This window comes from Scedosporium apiospermum (genome assembly GCF_000732125.1).
Source record: "Scedosporium apiospermum strain IHEM 14462 chromosome Unknown SEQ_SAPIO_0088, whole genome shotgun sequence".
In the NCBI taxonomy this organism is placed as follows: Eukaryota; Fungi; Ascomycota; class Sordariomycetes; order Microascales; family Microascaceae; genus Scedosporium; species Scedosporium apiospermum.
Genome location: NW_015971789.1, coordinates 1,737,766 through 1,753,331, shown reverse-complemented (window position 1 = coordinate 1,753,331; position 15,566 = coordinate 1,737,766). Strand labels below are relative to the sequence as shown.

Genomic DNA, 15,566 nt, shown 5'->3' with positions numbered 1-15,566 from the left:
AAGTTTACAGAAAGAAAAATGCTGTTTGTGTGATGATTGACTTTCGGAGTATAGGTATACTAGCAAGAGGATACCCGATTCTCTATTAATTTCCTGCATGTTGCCCTTCCAAGCGACCCATAATCCGTGATGCATGATGCATGTCCCAACTAAAGGAAAAGGGAGAAAGGAAAAAAAAAAAAAAAATGAAGAAATATCAGCGACAATGCGATAATGCGACACTACCTCGAACTCCATGAATGCATGCTTCCAAATCACCCAAACCGAAAAAGATACCACTAACCCCTCTACGCGCTCGGTCGCTCAAAAGCAGCCTCCGCCTCCCTTTCCAACAACCTCCTCCGCACCCCCTTCCCTTCCCACCAAACATAGCCAACCAAGACGAGACCGATCCCGGCGGCAAGCGAGAGCAGCATGATATCCACGGGAACCGGATCGCCGTCGAACTTGACATGAAAGAGATAGTCAAGAACGTACTGTGACAGATTGAAAGGACCTGTCAAGGTGATGAGGACGCCGTACACGGTTCCAAAGGTACGCAGGCCGAAGACTTTGGCGGCGTAGTCCGAGACGGCGGTGTAGTAGAGCGGGCGGTATAAAACGAACAGTGCAACGTTGGCGTAAGCGGCCCAAAGACGAGGGATGACTCCCAGGGCGCCGATGATGGTGGCGCCTGCGACGAGGGTGGAGAGGACGGAGACGGTACTAACGTTGTCGAGGAGCAGGCCGACCAATGGTACGGAGAGGAGGCCGCCGATGGGGAGAGCGGCATCGAAGAAGTGGTTAAGCCTGATGGCCTTTTCGACCGAGTCGAGGATGGATTCGTATTGCGGGCGGATGGTGGCGATGAAGTAGTTTATGCGTGTCATCTGGACAATGGTGAAGAGGCTGATGAGGATGAACCAAGGGGAGCGGATTTGCTGGAGGGCCGTGGCGCCGTGCATGGCGCCCCAGATGCCGGATACGTCGTTGCGGCGCTCTTCGCGGCGGACAAGGACGTCGCCTTGGGCGGAGCCGAGGAGGTTCTCTACCTCGGTGGCTATGGAGGCGTAGCGGCGTCCGTCGGGCTCGCGGAGGAGGGGGGTCTGGTGGCCTTCTTCCGAATGGGGACTTACGGAACCGTCGCTGAAGTAACCGCCGTCGGAGTCGTATTCCTCGGCCATGGAAACTAGCTCTCCGAGGGATTTGTACGGGTGTGCTGGGAGTACGAGGAGGTGGAGGAGGATGATAGCGGCAGGGACGGTAAGGTAGCCGAGGAAGAATTTCTGGAGTGTAAGGGTGCCGGCCGTCTTTTCATATATGATACGGTAGATGTAGAACAGTGCACTGGACGCATCGAAAGAGCCCGTAATCAGCGAGAGGATAAGACCCGATCGGGACGGAAAGGCATTAGACAGCTGGAATGACGAGATGAAGACTCCAGGACCTCCCAGCGCAAGAAGCAGGTACCCGACAAGGAGCCCGTCGAAAGCAATAATATCCTTGGCATACGCCATGAGCAGAGAGCCCACGGCAAGTAGGAAACTGCCTACGATGGCAGAGGCTCTAGGCCCAAAGCTGTCAAGGATGGCACCCATGGGAAGAGTGGCTACGTTGCTGGCTACGGCTGCGACCGTGAACATCATGTTTAGTCGCATTTCGACGCAGATGTCGACGTCGGCATCGACGGGGTGTTTTGCGGAGCAGGTGTCCTTGTAGGCGCCTTCTTGGCGCAGGACGGGCTTGAGAGCGGCATAGCCGAAGATGATTCCCGCTGCTAGGAGAGAGTAGAGGAGCGTAGCAACGATTTGGACTGATCAGAATTGAATTAGCAGTTATCTAATGTTCTTTAGATATATCAAAAATTAGCAGGAATATCGACTTACATATCCTCTTCCATCTCGAGACCTCATAGGCCGCCACGCCTTCCAAGGCTCTCGGGCTAGCACCAAAGCTAAAGTCCCAATCGGGAGGAAAGGGGTTGAAGCTCAGGGTCCTCACCCTCTGGGGCCGTTCCGCGTCTGGTCGGGGGCCAAACACATCAGCCCCGGCTGCGACGACGGCATCAATAGATGCAACTCTGTTCATGGCCATTTCTGTCGAGTTTTCGGCGACATGCAGGCGGTAAGTGACAGCACGCGCAGGATGATGACGTTGTTGGCGCAAGGTAGCCAAGGCAGACGACAAGTGGTGATCGGTTTGCCCTTGTCTGTTCTTGGGCGGTGGGCTGTTGCAGATTCCCGCAAAACACGTTGTCAAACGAAGGGGAGCGAGTGGAAGGATTCGAGAAGGAAAATATATCTCATCCTGATGTTTTTTGAAAAGGGGAATAAAAGGTTATCGTCTATTTAGAATTGATCGAGGCGATGGAGTCCGTGATCACCCTCAGATAGAGTAGTTAGGCACCTGGATGTGTCAGGCCGCTCTTTTTTTCTTTCGTATTCTGTCGGTCTCGGCCACCCCCCTTTTTAAGAGAGAGAGTCTTTGAATCAATTTGATGTCGTGCGTGACCTGTCTGGCCTGGCCGGGCCGCTATGCGAGGAACAAAGAGGGGGGGTTGCCAAAAGAGAAACATTCATGAATATACTGGGCGGGAGGAGTCTGGGTGGTGTGGTGTGGCGGCTCTCGACTTGACAGCATGCATGAATGGAGATGGTAGATGGTAGACGGCGGCTCTATGTTTTCTTTGTTTCCACGGGAAGAGGGCCAAAAGGAGAGGTAGGAAGAGTCCGGCGTGACTACATCCATTTTATTATTATTATTATGGACTGCCATTCTTGATTGCCAGAGTAGGAAGTGAGAGTGAGACTGTGAGAGCATGGCGAGCTCGTGAGCAGATGGGACCGAGACGAAAGGGTCATGCTGATGGATATAAGCGACACTGTAAGCTTGGTATTATTTACTGGATGTGGAAAAAAGTGGCATCAAATTGATCTTAGGATCGAACTATTTGGGCTCTCCAAACACCACATGCACCAACCAACACCATTTCCATCGTAGGCAGCTTAGAAGATGCACTCCCGAGAACTCGGTTGGTTATTCGGCCGCGGCGCTGCTGTGTTGCATGAATGTTTACGTTCTAATGCCAGTCGAGGACTCGAGATGCCCATCTCTAACAAGTTCAACCACCACGTTCATGCCGTCTTGGTCGTTTCAACAATCGAGATGGCCTCTTGTAATACCTCCCGATCAGTCTGACAAGACAACCTCTCCAACGCCTCACCAACCTCAAAGAACCGGCCCTTTATATCCCCCGCCCTGTTTACACCATCTCCTCCCTCCTCCCCATCTCCAACCTAAGCAATATACCACCATATAATTTTGATATCCTTCACCTCATCCCTCCCCCAATCCCTAAAAGCCACTATAAACGGCTCCACAATCCTACCGTAAACCCTCGCCTCATCGACAATATCCTCCGCCTCCCCCGCGCCGGGAGCCCGAGTCGCCATCCGAACCGGGTACAACTGCCCCCCTGTACCACGTCTCCTCCCGCAGCGCCGCCTCGTGTCGGGATTCGCCGCAGTTTCTGCGCCCCTTGGCTAGGAGCCACTCGTTTTTGTGATCGGAGTGGACGAGGCAGACGCTCGGGCGGGGGCCACGGGAGAAGTCAAAGAGGACGGCGCCGCAGCTCTCGACGACGGTTGTACTGCGTGGTGGGGGAGGTGCTCGTTGCCATTGGAGGAGAGGTAGAAAATTGAAATGTGATCAATGATGACAAGATATTCAGTATGGTATGGTCGCCTCGAAGTTGCTGAGAAACGCCAAGAGCATCTAAACTGGGCGGAGTCCTCCCTAGAATATTCCGCAGGAAGAAGTCGGTGGTGGAAGAACATGTAACGTATTACTCCATCTCCATCATTTCCTTCACCTGCATGTTTGCGACATCCATTGTCCTCGATGTCCACAAACTTCTATCCTCTACGTTACATGTGCAACCCGAATGGTGGGAAGGTGCAGTCGACACAGGGCGGACTTCCCTGAGTTCAGGATAAGTAGGACGCTCTTTCCGCTCATTTTATTTACCATCAAACCACCCCAAAAGGAGTTTGATGTTCTACGAAAACTTTGCCATGGTGCAAACGGAAGAGGAGAAAACCCAAAGAAAAAAGAATTGTCATTAATCCAAACCCCAAACATGTTTATTTACAAATCAAAATATCGTCCAGCTACGGTACAAACCGGGCTGTTCGTTCTTCCACCAAGCATCGAAAAAATCTAAATCCCCTCAACTAAACAATGGGTATAACCCCCTCGATGTTCGATCGAAGCCGATGCGCACCAACCTCGATTCAGCCTGGCATATGCTAGGCCTCGTGGCTTGCAGGGTAGGACAAGGAGCAAGACGCCACGCCTGGTTCGATGACGTCTCGGCTACTTCGACACTCATCCCGACCAGAACTGGAATCGAAATTCGACGCACCGTCCTGGCAGCACGCCCAACCATCTCTTGTCTCCCTTCCGCCTCGATCCAAAGGGTGATGGCAAAGCACAAGTTGAAAGAGAACGAAAACAAAAGAAATTGCCCAAAAGAAAACACCATGAAGCATCACCATTCGAGTTAAAAAGCACTATGCACAACGAAACTCCCATCTACCGTCGTCGCAACCTTCCTCCAATACCCGCTTCACGAAGCCTCCTGATAAAATACCACCATCCCCCACGGCACGGGTTATCATCCTATCACCGAGGAAGCGGGAGGTCGTGACGTGTCTTGATGGATACTGGGTTCGAACGATCGAGGATTCCGAGCGACGGAAGAGGAGCAAGAAAATACCAAAACAAGACTCCAAACATTGATGACGCGCGGTAACCCGATTTCGTCGTCGCAAAACTAGTAGTATCGGATAACAGCAACGCCGCCATCACGAACAGCCGTCTACAGATCACACACATACATGTTAACATTTCCGAATCAAATACGCCTCAGTTAGGAAGGGATAAGCTTACCGTGCAACCAGAGGGGTTTCCGTTGGTGTAGGCACCGTTGGAGAGCTCGCACTCGATGCTGACGTCACCGGTAATCTTGATGTTGAAGTCCAGCTTGGCAGAGGTGGTGGGGGTGTTGGGGAAGATGGAGAGGTAAGTAATGCCGTCAGCGCTCTTGCCAACGCCAATGTTGACGGGAGCCCAGTTTCCGCGCTCGTCGTGGTTGCTGGAGCTGTCCCAGAGACAAGCATCCTCGACGCTGACGCCCTTCTTGTTGACGTAGTACTGGGCGGTGGTGGGCTTGCCGTCCCAGATGTAGTAGTTGGGCGAGTAGGGGTTGGTGAGGGGCTGCTTCTCGCCGGGGTTCAAGACGGTCGGGATGACCATGGACTCGGTTCCGGGGTAGTCGGTTCGGCAAGTCGAGACGACCTGGCCCAAGTCGTTCTGGATGAAAACGCCACCGGCACCAGCCTCGCAGAGAGTGTCATGGCCATCACGAGTGAGCTCGAGGAAGCCGTCGCTGTTGCAGTACAGACCACCAATGGACTGGAGGGTCGAGCCCTGAGCGCTGGGCCACTGAGTCTTTTGGTATCCGGGAGGGCAAGCATACGAGCAGAAAGAGCCCGACGTGCAGCCATCTCCGTTGACGGCGGTCTCGATGTAGCTGATGGAAGAATCACCAGGCTTGTAGTTAGGGCACCTCTGAATGCCGGCCCAGCCACCGGTTCCGAGGTAGCTGATGGGAATCGCACCGTAATCGGACGGGAACTGGGAGCAGGGGATGGTACCGCTGGGGAACTTGGCCGACAGGCCGGTGCCGCCAGAAGAGGCCGCCTTCGCGGGCTTGGGGGAAGGCGCGGGCTCGGGAGTGGGCTCAGGTTCGGGGGTTGGCTCGGGCTCGGGCGTGGAAGTGGTCTCGGGCTTCTTCTCATAGAACTGAGCACCCTGCTCGGGCTCGATCTTGGGGGTGGTCTCGCCGATGACGACGAAAAGACCATCATCCAAGCCCTGAGCGGCCTCGTCCTTGGGAATCTTCTTGCCGTCGAGTTCGTAGACGGTTTCGGTGGCGCTGGCAACCCACTCGGTGACGACGTCGGGGGCGCGGCGGACCTTGGAACCAGCAGCGCGGCGCTTGAGATGGCGGTGGGCGCCACGGTGGTCGTGGGGTTGAGCGACAACCTCGGCGGCCATGGAGGCCGCGAGGGCGAGGACAATGAGCGACTTCATGGTTCGTTCGTTCCTTTCGTCGTTTTCTCGATTTTTTGGTTTTCTTTGTTTTCTTCCCTGGACCAAAGGTCAAGATATACAAGCCAAAGGTATATATAAAGGAGTGTGGGTTTTGCGATCCTCGAACTAAACGAATGTGGAAGAGAGCATCAACGAAAGATACCGCTCTGTTTGATAAAAATATATCACCAAGCACGAGGCAAAGCAAAGAAGGAAAAAAGAGTGTGGTTGAAAAGGAGTGGAAGATGGAAAGAGAGTGAGGAAAGAGAGAAAAGGAGTCTCCTTCAAGGATTCGACACTGCTGCGAAAAAGGTAGGATAGTCAACGGGGCCGCATGGTCCTGGCGAGAAAGGAAAGGATCCGGGTCAGGGGTATAATTGGGGGGGCGTCCCTGGGGAGAATGGGACAGGACAATACGATGCCTCTGCGCCGGCACGGATGGCCCAGCATGGCTGTGCGTTCCTGGTGGAGGTACTTCGCCCACCGTTCCCTACGACCTCATCCCACGACCCTGTTGGCTACGGTAAATTCCTCAGTATGTACTCCTACGAGGCAAAGGTGCGTGAGTCTACTTCTGCAAAGTCATTGGATTGCGTGGTCGATCTGGGACCATCGCGATTTCGTCGGACTGGGAAATAACAGTGGTAACGGTGGGAAAATGGATTGAGAGAATTTGAGATTAAACCATCTCGTACCTGCATTAGACGGGTTCACAATCTCGAGTCGTTCCCACTCGACTCGCCCCTCTGAGTGACTTACTTGTCTACACACTACTGCCTATCCCGAGAAGTACTTTTCTGTACTCCAGGGCGACTCGTGGGCGGCTCGACGCTTCTCTCGATGCTTCAACTACTTGACGGTACCTTTTTCTGCCTGTCCGTGGGTCAGACAGACCACAGGAAGACAGGAGACCCGTGCCTGTACCTGGAAACCTGGCACGAACCATTGACGCCCACATGTACTTCGTACCGTTTCTGCAATCCCTTCGTACGATTGATACTTGTCCAAGCTGCCCTTCGAAGAGGAACAATCCAGGGAAACCAGGGTTTCCCAGGTGGGGAGGCAACCGTTGCGATTGGAGGGAGGGAGATTAAACCTGGTGTCACTCTCAGCATTGGCTGCCAAAAGAGGGACCAGTTTTTACTTCGGACTAGCCTGCAAACACTACCAACACCGCCTACACCATGGACTTGACACCGAGGGTTTTTAAGCTCGACTATTTTGGTGTTATTATGCACAATTATGCTTGTAATAATCTCTCTTGGGGAGTGGACTCTGGAGCGGGTTCCCGTCAACAACATTGAAGTCCGTCATGTCCGCGGCGCATAAATGAATGCACTCGCTTTATGGATTGATTGATTGGATGGAACTCTGGACGGAAATGGGACAATCTGGCGATCTGTAAATCGAAACGATCTGATGTGCCAGTCGGTCTCTGGATTCGGACGTGCACACTAGATGCGCGGGATCAGAGTACTCCGTATACTTCAGACACAGCGACGCAACATCGAACATTCCGAATTCATGTTCTTGACCGAGAAAGAACTCACCTGAAGGGTTCGTTCCTTGGCGTATGCACGGATAATTCCCCATCATTAATCCATTTTCGAGAATCCCCATCAAATTGATCGTTGATCCATGAGAATGGAATTGATCCTTGGCGTGTATGGTACCTCCACCCTCTGAGCAGCACGCCACCAATCTCGTCAATCACTCCACCAAATTAGCTCCTGGATCTCTCCTGGCCAGGCCAAGCGCTAAGAAAGTTGGTTATTTAACGATAATGAAGCCAGAACCTCCCCTCTGAAACTTGCTCCCTTTGCTTAAGCTAATCGATCTGATGTTGACGTTGATGAATAGGGGCTTACGTATGTTTCGTGGGCTTGGGCCAGCTTGGGGGACCGACTGGCTCTGAAGGTTGACATGGGGAGATTAAAGCTTGGAGGAGCTTTTGCGGTTTAATCTAAACACATCGAAGAAAGTATTTCCGCGTGGTATTCAGCGTCATGTCTCCGGGAGTTTATATGACTCCCTGGTATGTATCGTCGTCTATACTACACAGGTACTTGTGCTTCTATTATACTTCGTACGTCTCCAACTCTTCCGTTTCTGTGTTGCCTGTTGAGGCTCTTGGAACTTTTTTTTAAATAATTACTGATATCTACGAAGTACCAAGAATCGCCATGCATGAAGTACATGGAGGATATACTTCGTAGTTTGCTTCGTATGGTCAGTATGTGAAGAAAACGATACATACAAGTAGGTAAACACGGACAAAAGCCCTAAGGATACCAAGGAGGGAAAGGGCAGATTGCTTTAGAAACCACCCCTAATCTATTGGGCACCTCCTTCATATACGCGCCTGAGTCGATGTCGTGGATGATCGAGGACGATGTCTCTCCATATCTCAGACACACGATCAAATGCGGAAACCTTGGGTCTCATTCTAGGTACGCGATACCACAAGAAGGCCTTGCACACGCCATCCTCGCAGCTTTTGCCGCGCATACGTACGTACCTGTTATCTTCCTTGCTCCCATCTCTTCCATCATTATGGTAGCGGAGGGGAGAAAAGGAAGAAAGAACTCCACCCTCGCCCCTGGTAATGTGTGCAAGTGCCCACAATGACGTTTCCCCTACTACCGGCAAGAAACTGCCATGGAACTTGTGGAATAGATTCGTGCGATCTTGTTCCCCGGCAGGTTGGTCCCGTCAACCACTGATCTTTTGCCGGGGCATGGCGCATTTCGGAGGATGACGCCACGCCGCACGTCAGTCCTCTGAGCTTGATGGTACTAACATGGATATCTCGGCTTCCATCGTTTTATTCCACCATGTTCCCTTCCTTTGTCAGCTTCGTCAAGCCTCTAGATCGTCTGCGCTCTAGGGAAGACTGTCACCCTGCCCTTGCGACAGGCGGGGCCGAGAACGAAGCGTGGTCGATTTCTTAGTCGAATTGAAATAAGGCCCGTTTTCACTCAAGATCAACATTGTCAGTACGTGGAGTTCAACTGTACCACATGGACTCTTGAACTCTCTTTACGTCCGTGGGCTCTTTATATGCAAGGGGAGAAGGCCTGTCAACAGATCCGGGTGTCGGTTAAGAAGAGTCCAGTCTTTGAGGTTAGGGCCCAGTATATCCACACCACCCTAGCCATCCGAACCTAGACGCTCCCAGGCAATTCTTTGCGTGGAAAGATGTCCAAAGGCTTCCATCTCACGATACGGATGAGTTTGGTAAGAGCATGCACGCACGGTCTCTGGTTAAAGCGCCCCATCCCCAAGCCCAGTTCGACGAGATGCGAAGGTACCTGCGAATGAGCCATGTCAGCTGCGGGAATGCGAGGAGGGAAAGGGTCCTAGACCCTACATCTATAGAAGAGGGGTTTGAAAAGCAAAGAGAGAAGAGGGGCATACCGACTAAACCCGCTTGTGCGGATCGTCCGTATCGAGTCTTAGACACAGTCTCAGTTTGTCTTACATCTTTGGCGTTATCTTGGCCCTCTTCCCTTCCAAGGCACCTGGAACAGAAGGTCCATTTCGATAACTGAGGTAAAACGGTTTCTATCTTCCCAATCTTTCCCGAGGTACCACTCTCACTGCAGGCCCGGGCGGCTAGAGTTAGCTGAACTTTGCTGGGAGGAGACGATTGAGGAAAGGTTGTGCTCGCATATACATCATCTTCTTGCCTTGATTATGCTTTTATCTCGGTTTCACTCATCCCCGAGCAACTCACGATGCGCATTCATATGAGATCTGTGAGGCTTCCCGTGATAAATCCCATGACTCTGCCTCCGCACCCCGACGTCAGGTCCCGGCAGGGTAGGGCCCGCATCTTAGCTCTCATCGGGCAATTCTGGCCAAGATGTCTTTGGATGGGATGAGCCTGGATAGGGCATTTGCACTTGGTTCGCATTTCCAGGATGACGTTCAGGGCCGGGCTGTCGGATGATGAGTCAATTGCAGGCCTTGGCCGGTTAGGGTTGGTAAGATGCTATTCCCCTGATGATCATGCGGACACTCCTCGAGACGAGAGAGATTCCTCCGTCACCGCCCGAGCGAGCGCTGACTCGAGGAATTGGGCTGGGCTAGATGTTAGAATCAGCAGCACGGGTCAGTCTGTCAAGTGATTCATGGGACCTTGGCGACCTTGTAGTCAAGGGTATAGCACGAAGAGGTCCGAAAGCATGCCCGTCAGCTTCCCAAAGGCAACCCTAGTTCTTTTTTCGAGGATACGCCAATTCTAGTCCATAAAAAAACTCCACTAGTAATAAACAACGAGTGGTTGATCAGCCCTGCATTTCATAGGACGATCGTTAAGTCGGAAAACCAGGCGATAGTGCTATAAGATGGCCGGCTTAAGCAATCGCCACCCAAGTGAGCCCGGTATTTTCGGGCGGTGATCCCAAGGAAAGCAGTTTCACACCACTCAGATACCGGGATAACAGGAACAAAGAAGGACGGCAACTTTGGTGTTAAGTTATGGGGTTGGTTGAAGCTCCTTCAACGCCACGAAGCCACAGTTTTCTTTCCTTTCCAGCACAATTCAGTCCGGTCCCAAAATAGAAGACCTGGGGACACGTGTTTCAGGAAAAGCCTCGCAGGGCTGAGGGAGGCTGAGATGGCTTCCTTTCTCAGATCCCAACTTGTGGAAGGCATCTCACAGGATATGGGTACTAGAGGTTCGCTCTTCCCCGTATAAGCCGCTCTACGTGGCCACTACCCGTCTGTAAAGGGGATGCTCGAATAAGGTCTTTGATTCGCGGATCCCGGAAAAGGACGAACACGCTTATCAACTTGGAGGTCAACGCTCCGTGTCTGGACCCCCGAAGCGAAGAGGCATGGCGTTTTCTCTCTTGAGCTGCCAGGCGGAGCAAAGTTTTGATTCATATCATAGATGGCAGGAGCGCCGGCAAAATTGCTACGATTCATATGTGACAATCAAGTGTCCTATCGGCGGACGGCGCCGTCATTTTGCCGAGTTCCAGGATGATTAATTGGCCAGAATGACTCTCTCACCAAGATGTGCGGGAGAGGGGAGAGAACAGAGTCGGTTGCTGCAAGATGGCATTCGACGAGGCCAGCAAGGTCCGTCTGGAGAAACAATCTTGCCTTCATTCCTCTCTACCAAGGCGCTCTATCACCTATGGCGTTCTTTTGCTTCGAAGAGGTAGGAGATGCGGCATTATGTATGTATCAGTGTTGACAAAAGACAAGATCGACTGAAGTCCAGGTTCCCGCTTACCTGGAGGATATCATCACAGGTTACAGTTCGATCTTGATGTTGCCTTCATGAATGCGAAGCTGTAACCTCCGATTCGTCAATGTACATGTATGAAGTAGTTGTACGTTCCAAGACGTGATACTTCGTATGGTTGGATCGGCACCTTCACATTCACTGAAAGTACGGATACACCTGTCCGGGAGCAGCCTGATCAAAACAGGTTCACAGTGCGGGGATTCAACGTTGGTCTGACGGGATGAGCACTTTGACCATTGGCCAGGCTCGGTGGGACCACTAACCCCCCTTGTCGTCAGCACCGCCACCGCCTACCCAGGCAACGTGGGCCGCCAATCGTAACATCTGCCCTCACCTGGCTTCCTGTCTCTGCCGGGATCCGGGCATGCGGCTGATCGAGGAGACAAATGATTTGGTGGAGTTCACGGGAGTGCTGGAGCCTGCTTGCCAGAGAAGAAGAAGAACAAAGACACAGAACGGGAGGCCTTCTTTCCTCGTTCCGGATGGCCCCAGTTACTGTCAGATGGTGTTTCCGGGCCCGATGCTAGCAGACGCACGAGATTACAGGGCTAAGGAAACAATACGAATACACTGTACCTTCGTAACATAGAGGGAGGTTTTCTGTTTATTGTGCCTGGTCCTGGTCTGAGAATTGATCGATGGATCAACAATGCAGATGCACTTCGTCGAGGTACAAAGTGTCAGAAAGTGCGCACTGTATACCCTAGATAAGTATCCAAAGGAATCCAAACAGTGGCTGGATAGGAAGTATCGGGGACACTGGGGATCGCGAAGTTTCGCAGGATTTATGGGATTTAATTGGTAACTGGAACTGCTGAGTGGCGCACTTACCATCCCCCAGTCATCCTCCAATAACACCCGCCGTCGTTCTCGAGCCGTGCGAATGCTACTTCGTATGACGAATGCTAGTGCACAAATCTACTTCGAAGTCATCTCTGCCTTTCTTGATCCTTCCGGTTCTCTTCTGATTATTCTTCCCTCGAATTTTGAGGCTCGTTCAGAACTAAACTTGCACGGGTGTCGAAGAGACACACCGACTGCTAAATAATACCTTGTACGAAGTACTTCGTACCTCTTCGCACTTTGTACTTTGTACACAGCCCACCTCTCAGGCTGTATACTAGTTACTTCGTACTTTATGCATTTCCATCAATCAATCCCGCCCCCAAAATCTACCAGACTCGTCCTTGGTACACCCACCTCGAACACTTCACCCACCAGAGCTGTCAACCATCACCAAACTCGCAAATGCGTCGTCGATAAACGCCGGCCCTTATTATAGCCATCATAGACCGAACTGCATTACCAAGAAAACATTGTGTTTTCCTCACTGTGCTTTGTTTTCCTGACCGAGAACTCCTACGCTTTATTTTTATACGCCGATTCCAGCATCGTCTCAGCTCTCGCCACGTTCCAGCCACACAACCATCTCGCACGCCCCATTTTCCATCCTCCATCCTCCATCATCTCGAACGACCTTCCGGCGATGCAATTCCGGAGTACCTCTGCTGCTTGATGCTGCGAATCGCTAGTTGAATCCTACACCTTACGGTTCCTTCGTTATTTCTCCGCGATTTCGAGAAACGACCTGTAACGCCGTGGTCATGGCCTCAGACCAGGGTCCTGTCGTGACAGAAGCTTCGCTTCAGCCGTCGCAACCACCACCCGCGACGGCGACGGCGCCGGCTCCTCAATCATCAATCACCGATGTGCCTGAGCCCGGTGCGAATGCCAATCCGCTCAAGCGATCTCGAGATGACACGCTACCCTCTCCCACGCCAGCTGTGGAGGAGCCTTCGTACAAGACGGCTCGATTTACGCTGCGATCGACGTCGCCAATCCAACTAACTGCGGCAGCGGCCGCCTTCGAGGCTGAGCGCCGTCGTAGAGAAGAAGACCTAGGGCATGACCAGACCAGTGCCATCGATCCTTCCGTTCACTCCGCCATTGAAAAGTTGGTACAGAACGTGGGAATCTTGAGGCAAGGCGCTACTCAGCCTTCTGTACCTGCGGCACCGACAGCAGTGATGGACCCGACGGCAAAACTAGATACAGAACCCATCACCGTGTTAGAACAGCCTCCGGCAGCCTCCGAACTCCCTACGTCGACCTTGAATTCTACCTCGCTGGCCGCCGCCGCCGCCAGTATCCTCGACGCGACCCAGGCTGGCGAAACAAGCATTGCCGACGCCCAAGTCACTGAAAGTCCAACGCCGATGGACATAGACCCGAAACTCGAGGAGGCTCACGTAGCCCAACAAGAAAATAGGGCGCCTCCTACCTCACTATCGTACCCCGGACCCCAGCCTACACCGACCCCTATGCCGGCATCGCTCTCCAGAACTTTGAGCTACCCTCTAACGACCGCATCCGACCAAGGCTCCCCGACCTCTCCAGAGACGGGAACGAAGAGACACAAATGCCCGTTCTGTGACACTGTGTTTACTAGGCACCACAATCTCAAGAGCCATTTGTTGACTCACAGCCAAGAAAAGCCGTACGAATGCGAGAAGTGCAAGATGCGGTTCCGGCGACTCCACGACCTAAAGCGGCACTCCAAACTCCATACGGGCGAGAAGCCACATGTCTGCCCCAAGTGTGACAGGAAGTTTGCCAGAGGCGACGCTCTGGCGCGACACAGCAAAGGCGTGGGAGGATGCGCTGGACGGCGGTCGAGTATGGGGAGCTTTGCCGAGGATGACATGGCCAACTCGAGCCTAGTGGACGGTGATGTGTCGCAGCTTAGTGTTTACACAAGATACGCAACCGAGGCGGCTGCGATCGAAGAAGCTAGAAGACGACAGAGCCTCCCGGTCCCCAAGGCGCCACAAGCTACTGTTGCGGCCCACACGAGCCCCGAGGCTGCTATTATGCATCTACGCGATTATCAGCCAGGCCCGCAACGCGCTAGCAGTGGTCTCTTTGCTCCAGCGTCTGAACGCAATAGTGTAAGTACCGTGACTTTCCTTCGCTTGTTAGACAGCATGGCATGGGCAATGGCCGTACCCCTGCCACTAGCAACCTCATCGCTGCCAGTGAGTGCTGGTAACGGCTCCGTCTCCTCCTCGATGGGAGTGACGGAGAGTCCCGGGTCGCCGAGCTCAGCTGTTCCTGCTCTTCGCGCGCAAGATTTATAGTCTACTTCCCACCAGTCGCGGTCATCAAACCTAACTCATCAGTCTCCGCAGCCGCTGCAGCAACCACCACCGCAGTCTTACGTCCAGCACGAATCCGACCGCCGCACACCGCCGATTGCGACGACTTCCACGGGCGCGATTGCGAAAGCCAACAGCACCCCCGATGGCAGGTATGTTACGAGTCAGAACGGGCCAGGGACGCCGCAGTCGGGATCAGCCCGCGCAAGTAACGGAACGCAAGCTATCGAAAATGCCAACATGTTTGCCGGGGATGTGTATGGCCTCTGGACCTACATCCAGAGTCTGGAGGAGAGAATTTCTCAGATGGAGAAGACGGATCACGAGAAGCAGGTACAGATCACAACACTCACCAACGATGTTGCTGAGCTCCGAAGAGAACTAGAGGCGAGGCATACGGCGGATCCTGTTGTGGAGAAGCAACAAATAGGAGCAGCAGGCGCCGACGCGAGATCCATTCCCATCTAAACTGGGGGGAAAAGAACGAAACCTTTAGAAAAGGTGAATCTGGATCGGCTGGATGGCTTCCACAAAAGTCATAAAAGGGGAGAGGGGGCATTTCACACATGAATGAGGGCGGAATTGGCGTTTTAGGACTAAAGGCAAGCAAGTGTGCTTTCTTCTGTGTTAACAGTTTGCCAGCTTTATGATGGGGGGTTAAGGGAAAACAAAAAAAGGAATGAGTATTTTGACTCGTCATGGCGAGACCGTGTACGAAACGTTTGGGGGTTGGTTGTAGGTTGGCTCGGGTTACGGATATTACAGCAAGCTTTCATTTCTTTCTTTTCTCCTCTTTGACCATTGCAAGGAACTCTGGGAGCGAAATGTCCGAAGGTTTCGCCTTCTTTCTTTCTACCTTTTTCTGCCGTGCCTATTTCGTTTCGCGTCGTTCTTCCTTCCTGTGTATTATTATGTATATATCTATCTGGATCTACGGTCGTTCCTGTACTTAACTGATCTCATGGATGGGCTCCCCCTCTGGGAAAGGAAGAACTGAGTACCAAAATACGGAGACT

General features: G+C 52.6%; 3 protein-coding genes across 3 annotated transcripts; 1 reads left to right on the top strand and 2 right to left on the bottom strand.

Annotated features, from left to right (window-relative positions):
* Positions 1 to 287: 287 nt before the first annotated feature.
* Positions 288 to 2,073, bottom strand: SAPIO_CDS3467 (Protein FMP42; the record flags this gene model as incomplete). Its single annotated transcript, XM_016786254.1, has 2 exons — positions 288 to 1,792; positions 1,866 to 2,073. The coding sequence occupies 2 exons, from the start codon at positions 2,071 to 2,073 to the stop codon at positions 288 to 290; spliced, it is 1,713 nt and encodes a 570-aa protein (XP_016644260.1).
* A 2,740-nt stretch (positions 2,074 to 4,813) lies between these two features.
* Positions 4,814 to 6,135, bottom strand: SAPIO_CDS3466 (Beta-glucosidase; the record flags this gene model as incomplete). The annotated part of the gene is made up of 2 exons (XM_016786253.1): positions 4,814 to 4,858; positions 4,930 to 6,135. The coding sequence occupies 2 exons, from the start codon at positions 6,133 to 6,135 to the stop codon at positions 4,814 to 4,816; spliced, it is 1,251 nt and encodes a 416-aa protein (XP_016644259.1).
* Positions 6,136 to 12,999: 6,864 nt separating this feature from the next.
* On the top strand, positions 13,000 to 15,018 carry SAPIO_CDS3465 (uncharacterized protein; the record flags this gene model as incomplete). The annotated part of the gene is made up of 2 exons (XM_016786252.1): positions 13,000 to 14,343; positions 14,575 to 15,018. The coding sequence occupies 2 exons, from the start codon at positions 13,000 to 13,002 to the stop codon at positions 15,016 to 15,018; spliced, it is 1,788 nt and encodes a 595-aa protein (XP_016644258.1).
* Positions 15,019 to 15,566: the final 548 nt, after the last annotated feature.